The following is a 15724-nucleotide window of genomic DNA, read 5'->3' as shown; positions in this document are numbered from 1 at the left end:
CCTATATAAAATTTCAAACATCTATCTTTCAGTACTTTTTTACTTAAGTACATAAAAAATTGAGTACTTTTGTACTTTCACTTGAGTAAAATTGAAAAAGGAGTACTTTTACTGGAGTAATATTTTACTATACGTATCTGTACTTTTACTCAAGTACTTGATTTGTGTACTTCGTCCACAACTGTTAGAAACCCACCTCTCCCATGCAGAGTCAGTGCAGAAAGGGAAGAGGAGGTGCAAAGACAGGAAATTAACATTGCAGTCAGAAATTTAAAGGGGAAGGTACACACACACAGACAGGCATATCAGGTACACATTTGAATTTTTTTTTTTTTTCTGTAATTCTACATATGAACAATACTTTCTATAGCCGTTACACAAACAATGATTTTTAGAGTGTGAAATCCTAAATTCTAACAGAATGTAGCCTATTCATTACCAGAATATTGAACCATCTCTATGTTTTTCTAAATCCCAAACAGAGTCCAGACATCAGTAAAGTATCCATCTATGAACATGTTTTATAGGCAATTTTAGATTTGGGAAATACACATCAGTGATGCGCGGGTTGATCCAAAATGAGCGGTTGCCTGCAGTCACCTGCCGTCACCTGCGGTTACGAGTCATCTGAAAATATTTTTAATGATAGTCAGGTCATTTGAAATAAAGATGCCAATTAAACCGTTGTAATTTATATAGCACTAGACACAATTCTGAAATACTCTATTGGCTGAATAACTGGCGCAATTATAGAGTGACCACCTGTCCCGCTTTACGTTGTACTGTTCAGCAATTTTACCCTTTGTCCCGCCTCATGCAAATTGAGCATCTGTCCTGCTTTTTCATTCGACCCTGCCTAATAAATACACGGATACCTCCATAGGCATACTGTTAACTTATGTCCAATAGTACAGAAAAGAGCAATAAAAGTGTTACGTCAATCAGAGTCGTACATCAATCATATTGTTGACTGGTGCACGAACACCTCCTCAACATTGTCAACAATCTCAAATTGGAGAGCATGCATGCTGTACAGTCAGGTTAAGCAGCCGTGGCCACGAAAAAGAGAAGATGCACTTTTAATAGCGAATGGACTGCAACATACTCTTGGTTAAGCCCTGTAGATGGAGAAGAAGAGAGCTTTTTGCATTTTATGCAAAAGCATTTTTTCTGTGGGACATGGTGGAGAATACGACGTTAGTGATATGGTGCATGTGAGTACCACAGAAAAAAAGCACATAATCAAGAAACATGCAAATCAGTGCAATCGTTTTTCAATAAACAAAATGACCCACAGGCTGACAAAGTTTCGGCAGCAGAAGTGACGAGCATTTATCATGCCGTACATCAAACACATTCATATCGCTCTACTGACTGCAGTAACAAGTTAGCCCCAGTAATTTTAGGCAATATAGGCAATATATTACAGAAAGCTTGAAATGTCTACTTTTAAATGAAAATATTCAAACGGGGTGACGCATTTACTACTTGTGAAAAATGCGGGTCGGGTACAATATTTTCTTTTTTTGTGGTCTGAGTTGCGGGCGGGTTAGTTGAAAACATCGGTCGGGTGCGGGTTGTTTATACATTGACCCATCACTGATATTTAGATGTTTATAAGCAACTGAAAATTTTGTTGATTATAATGGGAGAAATTGAGTTTAACCCTCTGAGGTGCTTTTTTTCAGTTGCTTATAAACATCTAAATGGCTAAAGTCTAATCTCACTGTAATCAGCACAAACTAGGCTATAATAATATGTGAGCACTATGTATGTATATGGTTGTGTTTTTGAGAAATAAAAATGTTATGCGTGGTTAGTGAAAAACTAAACATTGAAAATCACTCGAATAAGGCCATAAAATGCATACACAACATTGAATCCCGGGACTTTTGAGAACTGCAGCTTGTAGCCTAAATTTTTTCTTAAAAATTCATATGCGAGTAGTTAATCAGTTTATTAGGAACAATCAAAGCTGACTTTCAAAGATGCATTTTTTGCATCATTACTCCAGTCACACAATCACAATCTGATTTTCCAAAAAAAAAAAAAAAAAAACATTTATTGTTATTATAATCATAATTAATGTGGTTTTATTAACAAAGTTCGGGAGAAGCACGATCAGATAATCATCCAATTTGGCACAGTTGCATCTTGTTTAGCTAATCATCTTAAATAGCACACAAGCGTATATATATCCAGTCTTCCTACCTCCTGTCCCACGACAGTTTTTCGGCATCCCTCCTCCACCCCAACGCCTCATTTCTAATCTACTTATCCCAAATTAGGGATAGGGGGAGTTATTTGGGTTCGGGCTATGCTCCGGGCCCGGACCCCTCCCCCAGGACAGCACGCCAAAATATGCCTACTATTCGCCTTCAGATTAGATGTAAGGGTGAACTCGTGAATTATTAATGTTGAAAAGAGCTGAGAATATTTTTTCAGGTTTTTTTTTTTCTTGGGGGGGGGGGGTGAATTGAAAGAACAGCATTGTTTGTTACATTTGTTACATTTACATTTATTTGTTAAATTTGTATATTATTTACATCAAACTTTTGAATGGTACAGAATCAGAATGAGCTACAAGGAATTTGTTTTTGTGACAGAAGCTCCGCAGTGCAACAGAATGACAGCAACAGAACAAAAAAACACAAAACAAAAGAATAAAAAATACAAATAAGTAGGTAAGGAATGACAATATACATTCCTTACCTAAAGTAGTAGTGTATATTGCTATTGAAACTTCATAATGTTTCACTTGGATTATACATTTAGTCAGAAATTATAGTTTGGAAAAAGTCTAACTAGTAAAATGTTTACGCTTTATGTGAAAACTAGTAAAAGTATATAAATAAAAAGAGACTTACTCATGTTTATGATCTCTGCTGAATAAAGTGCTTCATTGTTTTTTTCCTGAGGAAATCCAAATCTCAAATCCTGAGGTAATCCATATCACATCTTTTTGGGGTGAATTATGTCTTATTCCTCTCATCCCAAAGCAAACAGTAAAATAAATAAACTTGAACCGTCTTGCAGCATTGTTTTCTGTTGTATGGGAGTATTCAAGTCTCGCTCTTCAGTAAAACATTATAATCTCAAAAGCGCATTCAGTGCGGGGGCGTGGACGCATTAGATATAATGAAGGGAGATGTGAAAAACGGACATTGCGTTGTTTTCATATGGATTACTTTTATCAAAGAATATTTGTTTTTTGCCACCACTTGTTTAGTTTAAAAGTACAGTAGACGTCAAGCTTTCTATAGATATATCTCTCATGTCTATCAGCGATATCATTGACTTGATTGCAAATAAATACACAGACACGATTTAAACTAAACAGAGATAACATCACTGAATTCAATTATAAACTGCCTTTAACTGTCATTTTGCATTATTGACACACTGTTTTGCTAATGAATGTTGTTCAGTTGCTTTGACGCAATGTATTTTGTTTAAAGTGCTATATAAATAAAGGTGACTTGACTTAACTTGACTTACAGTGCATTTTAATGACTGAAAATCACAGCAGACAAAGGCTGCAGACAGCACATCTTATATATATGTGTGCTCTTGTTTTGTGACATATCAAGACACAGCTCTGTATAATGACATAGGTATGACACAGGTATTACAAGGAGAGGGTGACTTATGAGGACATAACCCATGTCCCCATTTTTCAAAACGCTTTATGTTTGTTTTTGTTTTTTGAGAAAGTAAAAATGCACAAAGTTTCCTGTTAGGGTCAAGCTAAGTCAAGTCACCTTTATTTATATAGCTCTTTAAACAAAATACATTGTGTCAAAGCAACTGAACAACATTCATTAGGAAATCAGTGTGTCAATAGTGCAAAATGATAGTTAAAGGCAGTTCATCATTGAATTCAGTGATGTCATCTCTGTTCGGTTTAATAGTGTCTGTGCATTTATTTGCAATCAAGTCAACGATATCGCTGTAGATGAAGTGACCCCAACTAAGCAAGCCAGAGGCGACAGCGGCAAGGAACCGAAACTCCATCGGTGACAGAATGGAGAAAAAAACCTTGGGAGAAACCAGGCTCAGTTGAGGGGTCAGTTCTTCTCTGACCAGACGAAACCAGTAGTTCAATTCCAGGCTGCAGCAAAGTCAGATTGTGCAGAAGAATCATCTGTGCAGAAGAATCAAGGTCTTTACAGGGGATCTGTATCTGGGGCTCTATTTGTCCGCTGTCTTTCAGGGCAGTAGAGGTCCTTTCTAGGTGGTGATCCACCATCTGGTCTGGATACGTACTGGATCAGGGTGACTGCAGTGACTCTCTGATCTGGATACAGACTGGATCTGGTGGCTACGGTGACCTCAGAATAAGAGAGAAACGGACTAATATTAGCGTAGATGCCATTCTTCTAATGATGTAGCAAGTACATAGGGTGTTCTGGGAAGTGTTCCCAGTTCCGGTTTACCTAATTAATGCAGCCTAAAAATCCTTTAACGGGTTTGGATATTAAAAGCATATTTGGTATGTTATGTGTAAGCCAGGTTAAAGAGATGGGTCTTTAATCTAGATTTAAACTGCAAGAGTGTGTCTGCCTCCCGAACAATCTTAGGTAGGTTATTCCAAAGTTTAGGCGCCAACTAGTAAAAGGATCTGCCGCCCGCAGTTGATTTTGATATTCTAGGTATTATCAAATTGCCTGAGTTTTGAGAACGTAGCGGACGTAGAGGATTATAATGTAAAAGGAGCTCATTCAAATACTGAGGTGCTAATCCATTCAGGGCTTTATAAGTAATGAGCAATATTTTAAAATCTATATAATGTTTGATAGGGAGCCAGTGCAGCGTTGACAGGACTGGGCTAATATGGTCATACTTCCTGGTTCTAGTAAGAACTCTTGCTGCTGCATTTTGGACTTGCTGTAGTTTGTTTACTAAGCATGCAGAACAACCACCCAATAAAGCATTACAATAATCTAACCTTGAGGTCATAAATGCATGGATTAACATTTCTGCATTTGACATTGAGAGTGGGGATCGAAAGTTTGGGCACCCCTTGCAGAATCTGTGAAAATATGAGTAATTTTCAAAAAAATAAGAGAGATCATACTAAATGCATGTTATTTTTTATTTAGTACTGTCCTGAGTAAGATATTGTACATAAAATATATTAACATTTAGTCCACAAGACAAAAAATGCCTGAAATTATTAAAATAACCCCCTCAAAAGTTTGGGAACCCTTGGTTCTTAATACTGTGTTCTCTTACCTGATGATCCTCGACTGTCTTTCTGTTTTGTGATGGTTGTGCATGAGTCCCTTGTTTGTTCTGAACAGTTAAACTGAGAACTGTTCTTCAGAAGAATCCTTCAGCTCCTGCAGATTCTTCAGTTTTCCAGCATCTTTGCATATTTGAACCCTTTCCAGCAGTGACTTTATGATTTTGAGATACACCTTTTCACACTGAGGACATTTGAGGGACTCAAACACAACTATTTAAAAAGATTCAAACATTCACTGATGCTCCAAAAGGAAACAAGATGCATTAAGGGGTGAAAACTTTTGGAATTTGAAGATCAAGGTAAATTGTACTTAATTTGTGTCCCGGGAAACAATCTTCTGTTGCTTACGAAGGGCAGAACTAAATTTGGCCATCTTCATTGTGTTCAAAAGTTTTCACCCCCAGCTCTTAATGCATCTTGTTTCCTTCTGGAGCATCAGTGAATGTTTGAATCTTTTTTAATAGTTGTGTTTGAGTCCCTCAAATGTCCTTAGTGTGATAAGGTGTATCTCAAAATCGTAAAGTCACTGCTGGAAAGGGTTCAAATATGCAAAGATAATGGAAAACTGAAGAATCTGCAGGACCTTAAAGATTTTTCTGAAGAACGCTGCTCAGTTTAACTGTTCAGAACAAACAAGGGACTCATGCACAACCATCACAAAACAGAAAGACAGTCGTGGATCATCAGGTAACAGAACACAGTACTAAGAACCAAGGGTTCCCAAACTTTTGAGTAGGGTTATTTTAATAATTTCAGGCATTTTTTTGTCTTGTGGACTAAATGTTAATATATTTTATGCACAATATCTTACTCAGGACAGTACTAAATAAAATATAACATGCATTTAGTATGATCTCTCTTATTTTTTGAAAATTACTCATATTTTCACAGATCCTCTGTTTTTTCAGAATTTAGCAGTAAGAAATTACTCGTCATCCAGTTTTTTTTTATATCGACAATGTATTCCATTAGTTTTTCAAATTGCATAACAGTGAAAGCTAGCACCATGTTCCCTGATGAGATCTCATTTACTGCTACGAACTGATGGCGGTCATACAAGTACGATTTAACCAATGATAATACACTTCCATTAATGCCAAAAAAGTGTTCAAGTCTATGCAAAAGAATGTTGTGGTCAGTTGTGTCAAACGCAGCACTAAGATCCAATAAAACTAAAAGAGAGATACACCCACGATCAGATGATAAGCGCAGATCATTTGTAACTCTGATACAGTCTAAATCCTGACCGGAAATCCTCACATATACCATTTTTGTCTCTAAGAAGGAATATAATTGTGAGGATACCACCTTTTCTAGTATCTTGGACAGAAAATGGAGATTCGAGATTGGTCTATAATTAACTAGTTCTTTGGGGTCAAGTTGTGTTTTTTTTGATGAGACGCTTAATAAAGGCCAGTTTTAAGGTTTTGGGGACATATCCTAATGACAATGAGGAATTTACAATAGTCAGAAGAGGATCAATGACTTCTGGAAGCACCTCTTTTAGGGTTAGGGTAAGGTTTAGGGTTGGTGTAGGGCGATAGAATATACAGTTTCTACAGTATAAAATCATTATGCCTATGGGATGTCCCCACTTTTCACAAAAACAAATATCTACTTGCTTCCTCTACCATCTTGTGCTTGAGCGCCACAAAATTGTGCTTTACGTGATTTTATTTTTTATAAAAAAGTGACAGTTTTACACTCACATTGGCACCCTTAGTCACACGGTGTTAAGCATCGGCGATAATCATCCCAGTGTGCACAAGGCTAAAATAACTAACAAAATTATTAAACTAATTAAAACAAAAACAAATTTGATTGCAAATTTGAAAAGATTACAATAAAATAATAAAACAATTGCAAAACTATAATAACCATTACATTTGTTGAGGCTATCCTATAAGCCTTGGCATAGATGGCATGGTGTTCTCAATGCGTAGCAGAAAATTCTGATTCCAAACATTAGCTCTCTTTGGGTGGTGTTCCTGTTTATTATAAAGGTAAAAAAGGGATAATTTACATAAAATGATAATTCACCCAGTGCTGAATATTAAAGTGCTGTCGTGCTGTTGGTAACCTGAGTGCTCACGGCTACGATAAGAACCGTGTGTTCCTCGCCATCCACACCCTTTCCTAACTAATTGCAACACCTGTAAATACAGTATATCTACCTCCCAGTGACGTGTCACACATAGTGCAACACTCCCACCCAGTGGCTAGAATAATAATAGCAATATTAACCTATCCGGAGAAGGTGAATATATAAATGGCTCCTACAACATGATAATTATTACAAAACTATAAGAACTATAAGGTTATTATAGTTTGTATTTTTTTATTATTTTATTGTAATGTTTTCAAATTTGCAATAAAATTGTTTTGTTTTTATTAGTGTAATAATATGGTTAGGTTTTATTTTGTGAACACTTTCCAATTTGTTTTTATATAGTTTAGTTTTTAGTTTTAATAAATAAAGTTTAGCAGAACTAACAGATCACTTCTAGATGCAGGACCCAAAAAAATACTTTAATTTAACTTGATGATGCAAACGTCTAGTGAGTAGCAAGACAAAATTAATGTATGCTGAGATTTGATAAAATAGTGGAAGTATACAAAAATATTCCAAAATGAAGCATGTCAAAAGCAAAATCTACACAAGTTGTGCTTACATTATCCTATTTAAATGAGTATCCATTGAATGTAAATTGCATATGTTGTTTTGTGTAAGCTGCGGATGTTGTGTCTGTTAAAATCAAAGCGTAAACATATACGCATTAGCACAGCTGACACAGAACAGCACATGCCGTTTACGTTCAGTGGATACTCTTCAAAATGGCGCAAGGGTGGAGGAGATGAATTGTTGAATAAAGTGTTTTTTTGTTTGTTTTTTGCACACAAAGTATTTTCTTAGCTTTGTAAAATTACGGGTTGAAGCCCTGTTGCCACTAGGATTATTTTACGGATCTCCTTAGTATGTTTCAGGACCTTGATTGTGGTAGTACCCTTGCTGTCTATGGGAGGGTCAGAGAGCTCTCGGGATACATCAAAAATAACTTAATTTGTGTTCAGATGATTAACAGGGTCTTAAGGGTCTGGAACAACATGAGGGTGTGTTATTAATGACAGAATTTGAATTTATTGGGTGAACCATCCCTTTAACAAATCTGATTCAGATAATCAGAATGAACGTTAATAATGAACTGTGTTCCGATTGACATGTTAAATAATGTTCACTGCTCTCTACTCCCTACACACAGGAAATCGGCTGAAGTTTACTTCACTTAAGAACACAGATTTGTGCTACAACACTGCCTGCAACAACACATCGTACAACCTAATTCGTAGAAATTCTAACTATTTGTGCTAAATTCATAAGATTTGTGCTAAATCGTATTTACGAGTTGCAAAATTCTTATGAATTTGTACCAATAACCTAAACCTACCCATCTTTTCGGTTTAGACAGTTCATACAAAGTCATTTGAGTGAGGTCATACGAATCAGCCAACCCTATAAAATACATATGAATTGGTCGTGAGATAGTGCCGGAATAAACCCCTGAAGTGGTAAGAGAAACATACAAAATGTCGCGAGGGGGTTGCGAGAACCAGGACCAAGAACCGCTGCTTTAGGGAAAATATTATCTTCCCTATTTTTTATCTAGGTGTTGTGATTATAACTTGAGTACACACATGATGTAATGACTGTTTAACTCACACTTGAAGCCGGAGGGAGCCCTTGCACAGTAGCTCCACATATGCATAGCAGGCACAGTGCTTCCCAAACCTGTCCTGGAGGGCCCCCTGCCCTGCAAATTTTGTATGGCTCCCTTATCTAACATACCTGATTCCACTCATCAGCTCAACTAATTTGGGTATGTCAGATTGGGGAGACATACAAAAAGTGCAGGACAGGGGGTCCTCCAGGACATTAGGAATGCGATTAACAAGCAAACAGACTGCTTACATATTCCTAACGGACTAGTACTAAGCGATTATTGTCGAAAATTGTCAAATTAATTCGGTAGGTAAAATAAAATATGGTGAGAATTAAATTACACTTTAGTGGTTTGTGGTCCTACAGAAAAACAAAGCTACACGGAGCTACGAACGCAAAACAATCATCTGTACAGCATACAGGAACAAGAAGCTCTTATTTAAAAAGCTCTGATTTCTAAAAGTATCCTTTAGATCACTATCATTGTAACAAATTAAGACAGTCATAAGTCATGCACTTCATTAATTATAATCAAAGTGAATAAATATTCCTAGAGTTTTGTCACATCTCTTGTGTAGACATTCATTTTATGTATGTGAACTGTACTGCTTTAACTGTGACAGTTCTGGGTTATGAAACTGCGATAACCAAAAAAATGCTTCTGGACCTTATAGTTCCTGTGATATTGTTTATGCCTTGGAGTGAGCTACAATCCATTTTGTATTTAATGCAATAATACATTAGTCTGTTAATGTTTTAGCCACAACTATCAAGCTTACAATCTCCTTAAAATCACCAAGTTAAATTCCTGTTCTGTCGATTTCTTTTTAACCCCTTCTCCTCTCCACAGAGCCCTGCATATGTCAGCTCCTGGCTCGGCGGGCAGAGCTGCTCATGGAAATGAAGAATTTTGGCCAAGCCATCAAGGATGGGGACACCATGTGCCTACTCCGTCCCCAGTGGCCAAAGGTAGGAATCTGTGAGGAGACAGACATATACAAGACCCTTTCCCACCATTAGGGTGTAATGATATATCATATCATAAGGGGTGGTAAGCATATGAAGATACTTCTTTGTGCTGTTGTAACTTATTGTTTTAATGGAAGCCCTATGTATTTTGCCAAACCATGATGTTCTTTACACTAGTGGTGTTATGATTAGGGATACATCGATCTTATACTCTGGATGGGTATTGGCAGTCAGATGAGACCGTTGTAAATCCGATATTGTGCGTATACTATTCTGTGTTATTGTTGAGCCCCAGAAAAAAACATTATAAAGCACCAAAACGTTTTGTGGACCTATTTCAAGTGTTCTGAAGCTGTTCCATGTGAGGTACAGATTAATACTGAAGTCATTAAATTCAAGTTCACATAAACTCTTCTTTCCACTGCAGCTGTCTGTCATCCTCCGTTCATTAATCAAACTGTTCTGTTATCACAGTCCAAACGATGAAGCTCTCTTCAAGAGCACACAGTAACTGAGGATGTGCAACTGAAAACTGTTCAAAGAAAAGGCTCATTAAACTAACGTACAGATTTAATACACTACGTATTAATATCTCTTCCTTTTGTACTAGTGATATCCAGTTCCCGAATGAATCATTCGATTTAACTGGTTCTTTTTAGTGAACCGGTTGAACCAGTTCACCAAATCGGACTTAATCGTTTGAACCGGTTCGTGTCTCCAGTAAGCATTAATCCACAAATGACTTGAGTTATTTACACTTATAGTCCAATGCGACTTATAGATGTTTTTTTCCTCGTCATGACGTATTTTTTGGACTGATGCAGCTTATACTCAGGTGCGACCTATAGTCCGAAAAATATGGTACTTAGAATTTTCGGTATCGGATTAGTTCTGAAAAAATGGTATCGTTGCATCCCTAGTTATGACTTTGATATGATACCTAACTAAAATATCTCTATACTACTGAACCGATACCATGACCAAAACATAACACAACAGGAAAAGTAATTAAATAATAGATGATCCACATAGAGCTTATAGTTATTTTCACTATTAATAAAAAAAAAGTGTCTGCCTGCCCTGCTTTTTGAGCATTTCATCCAACTTAAAAAAAAAAAAAAAAAAAAAAAAAAAACAAAAGCACATGCCAGTGCCATGACACCAGACTATGGCAGTTTCCCCCAACAAGGGAAACATCTGTCACTTTAAAAGCTGCACCGATCCTATATATGGGATACACCTTTTATTTTTCAGATGTTTGTTTCCTTAAAGGATTTCACCCAAAAATGCTAAATTTTTAATTTCCTCATGTCGTTTTAAACCTGTATGAGTTGCTTTGTTGAACATTAAAAATATATTTTGAAGATTGCTGGTAATCAAACAGTTGCTGGTTGCCTTTGACTTCATAGTAGGAAAAAAATACTATAAAAGTCAATGGCAACGACCAACTGTTTGATTACCAGCAATCTTCAAAATATCTTCTTTTATTCAACATAAAGAAAGCAACTCATCCAAATTTGGAATGACTTGAGTGAGTCAGTGATGACCAAATTTTCATTTTTGGGTGAACTACCGTATTTCCGCACTGTAAGACGCACTGGATTATAAGGCGCACCTTCAATGAATGGCCTATTTTAGAACTGTTTTCATATACAGGGCGCACCGGATTATAAGATGGATAGAATATAAGATACTGCAGTCAAACGTTTGGAAGGTACTCAGTGTTTCCTCTAGCATATTTTCCAGCTGTGGTGGCAAGAATATTTCCCATTGACCATGCCCCGTCCCCACACAAGAATTATGTGTACTGAAACTCAGAATTGAATTTATTTTAACTAAAAAAGAAAGCAAGTGGTAAGTAATAAAATAAGAAAAAATAAATAAATGACTTGCAAGAACACAAACGAAAAACAATAAACAAGATACAAATGACATTAACAGTACATTAGGTTTTTTCATGTAGGTCTTTTACCTATAACATTTAGGTACAAAATTACTATGGAACCTGAATAATCTATTCAACTGTAAAATAACACTGGAATAGTGATCAGAAAATAACCATTAATTACAGGGACACCAGCCTAAATAAACCTGATGCTGTTTAAGACCTCATGTACTGATCTTATAGATACAGACGGTTGGTCTGGGAACGCCCCGTCATGTGAATTTAGCCAGTGGGGGAAAACATTGCCTTGGCGCCAATTGAAATACACGGGACAATCACTCCGAAGAGTTGCTGTGTCGTTTTCTGTACCTCCAATAAACTAACAAATTATGAATTGAAGTTCTACATCCTTCCTAATAAACATACAGAGCCGGAAAGGATGACAAAATGGCTACAAGCAATTAATTGTGAGGATGATCAAGGGAAGTTGTGGAATCCCAAGACTAAGCATGTGTATGTGTGCAGTCGGCATTTCATTACAGGCAGGCTATATTAACATCGTGTTCATTATTAATGTTATCAAAACTGTGTAAGGTTGTTTCAGAAAGTGGCATGCATATATTATTAGCCTTATCATTCTATCTTAAGCAAAACTATGTAACGTTAGCCTAGTGTTGAACATAACCCACTTAAAAAAGCGTGTGGACACGTAACAACTTAGTTTTGTGTCAGAACTTTTACACTTTCATTCATAAATTCACCCCGTCTGTGTTTGCGAAACGATTGAATTGCGGAATCCATTCAAAAATAGAGCTTGCTGTATAAAGCAGAACGTCACTGAATTTGGCTATTTTTTAATGATATATTAGGGCTGTAAAATGAATCAAATATCGATATGGACTAGTGTATATGGATATTAAAGTTAAAAGAGACTGTATCTATACTGTTTAGACTTGTGCCGGTATTCGGTAATGCGATATATTGCGGTGATTAATATACATGATATTGTTATCTTGGGCACTTCTAAATACAGTGAATAAATATACATTACAAATTATTTAGAATTTGGAATGCATTTTAAGAATATTATTCCCATCAGCTGCTTAAAATGCACAACACCGCTGTATGCTGCTTGAAAGAGCGCATGCGCTCTGATGTGAACAAGCGCGCATGAGAAGCACATGAGGAACACGTGAGAGACGTGCTGAATGAAAGCACATTCAGTCTCTGACAGCAGATGGCGCTAAAATGCAGTCCTTACCCTGTAAACATAAAAATAATCTTAAAGGGCGGGTGAAATGGTATTTCATGCATACTGAGTTTTTTACACTGTTAAAGAGTTGGATTCCCATGCTAAACATGGACAAAGTTTCAAATCGTGACCCTTTTTCGTTGGGACTGCACGTTTGAAGGAGTATTTCTGTTCCAAAAATACTCCTTCCGGTTTGTCACAAGTTTCGGAAAGTTTTTTTCGAGTATGGCTCTGTGTGACGTTAGATGGAGCGGAATTTCCTTATATGGGTCCTAAGGGCATGTCTGCCGGAAGAGCGCGCGCTCCCGTATAGCAAAGCACTGAGAGCACAATAGACATTCACTGATCAGAGCGAGAGCGTCGCAAAATGTCACAAATGGAGTGTGTTTTTGGTTGCCAGGGCAAGACAACCCTGCATAGATTACCAAAAGAGAAACAGCATTAAGGGACCAGTGGATGGAGTTTATTTTTACAGAGCATCAACGGAGTTGTGCAAGTGTTTGTGTTTGTTCTCCTGCATTTCGAAGATGCTTGTTTTACAAACAAGGCCCAGTTTGACGCCGGATTTGCACATTGTTTATTTCTTAAGGATAATGCAGTCCCAACGAAAAAGGGTCACGATCGTGTGTTGGAACCGCATGCGGTGAGTAAAACTGCTTCAAATATCTCTGTGTTGTTAACTTATCTATCGGCGCGTAAGCACATCAAGTAAACAACATGCGATGTTGTCATCAAACTGCACGAGTAAAACTGCTTCAAATATCTCTGTGTTGTTAACTTAGCTATCGGCGCGTAAGCACATAAAGTAAACAACATGCGGCGTTGTCATCAAACTGCACTTTCCACATGTACAGTAACAAAAAAAAAAAAAAAAAAAAACACGACAAAGTGGAACTTAGTCATTTTCCAAAACCGCTAAGCAAATATATACAGTTTCAGTACATACCACACAGAGACGATGTCGCTGATGCTGCTCTTGTTAAATTTCAGTCTCTGGATCTGATTCTGGATCATAAATATACGCTGAATCTGACTGTAAGCCATGGTTTGTTTTGGTTGGTTTTGTCCTCACGGTAAATGTCACAGCTTCCAAACGCTCTCAACGCAAAAGCCTACTGGCACTCGTGATTCTTTAGCTCCGACCACACGTCACGCCTCCAGCCGGTCGTGTTTTTCCGGGAAAAATCGGTGCAGACTATCTTTCTCTTATGAATATAATAAAACTAAAGACTTTTTGGAGTTATGAAGGATGCAGTACTACTCTATAGGTACTCAAGATTAACAGGATATTGAGTGAAAACGAGCATTTCACCCCCCCCCCCCCCTTTAAATAACCATTCACATTTGTGTTTTCCCTATGGTGTTTATTACAGAGCCAACTACTGAAATATTTAGACTTAAATAGGCTATTTATCTTCAAACAATCATTTATTTATTTATTTTTTATCTGGACTACAAATGCCCTAGATATTGTTTGAAAGTGTTTTGATCTTTTATTGTCCATTTACACTTCATTAGTTAACACAAACTGCCAATGAAAAAATTATTCTGAACATTCATTAATCTTAGGTATTCCAATATTTAATATCACATTGTTAAAACTGAAAGTTGCAACTGTGTTATTTAATGAGCTAACATGAACTAAGACTTGTATTTTTTAACAAAGATTAATAACTTCTATAGTAAATGTAGCTATTGCTCATTCTTAAGCTGTGCATTTATTGAATGAGCACTATGCGATGTCCAAACTGATTACACTATATTTTATGTATTGCACTGTATTTTATGTAAAATCATTTTCTATTTTTAAACTCTTAAATTAATTTTAAGTCAATTTTTAAATCATTTTCATTTTCAAGTTCTTAAATTGCTTTTTATTTTTGTGATTATTTTTCTTCATGACTTTTTAAAAAATTTTTATTACCATTGTCTATGAAGTATGCTATATAAATAAACTTGCCTTGCCTTGAATGTTAATGCATTAACTAAGGTTAACTAATGAGGTCTTATTGTAAAGTTATACCTATTGGTTTTTATAGTTCTTTTGCACTTTGTGTAAAACATTTAACTTTTATATATTTATCTGTATTGCTTTGTTTCATGTATTATGACCACTTTTTTAAAACCAAATTTCAATACCTTGATAATACCGTATACCGTGATAAAAGCATGATCAATTAACCGCAACAGGAAAATTAGATACCGGCATATCCCTTATACTGTTACATGTGCGTTTTGCTTCTCAACTGTATACAATCCCTTAATAGCCTATATCAACCATGTTTTTGGCCATTTGTGCACAATGCATGCAAAACATAACTCAATTCTGTATTCGTACACTGTTTCAGAGGCAGCTTAATGTCCACATGCTTTGGGTGTAGGGTGCACAGATGGCAATCTATAAAGTGAAGTAGAGTGAAGCGAGCCGAGTCATACCACACAGTGGAAAAGCAGATTAAGAAAGCATGCAAATAATGTATTGAATTCTCTTTCATTTTAAATTGGCAAGATTCAAAAGCACATGCAGATTATACATTCCGTCATCTGTCATCGTGTTACAAGCACGGAACTTGCGGGAATATCGAAGCTTAAAGTTTCATAAAGCAGTTATTGGAGCCACGCCAGTAGCGTGAAAGGGTGCTAGCATGTATA

General features: G+C 36.5%; 1 protein-coding gene across 5 annotated transcripts in view; it reads left to right on the top strand.

Moving 5' to 3' along the window:
* LOC113044350 (LON peptidase N-terminal domain and RING finger protein 2-like) overlaps positions 1-15724 on the top strand; it is a 117552-nt gene that overhangs the window by 46148 nt on the left and 55680 nt on the right. For all 5 annotated transcript variants that reach the window (XM_026204273.1, XM_026204272.1, XM_026204276.1 and 2 more), the window contains exon 3: positions 9817-9935. In XM_026204273.1, the coding sequence (XP_026060058.1) occupies positions 9817-9935 (119 nt within the window). The remainder of the gene's footprint in view (positions 1-9816; positions 9936-15724) is intronic.

Source organism: Carassius auratus, chromosome 26 (genome assembly GCF_003368295.1).
Source record: "Carassius auratus strain Wakin chromosome 26, ASM336829v1, whole genome shotgun sequence".
NCBI classification, from domain to species: Eukaryota; Metazoa; Chordata; class Actinopteri; order Cypriniformes; family Cyprinidae; genus Carassius; species Carassius auratus.
This window is presented reverse-complemented; position numbering and strand designations above follow the sequence as displayed.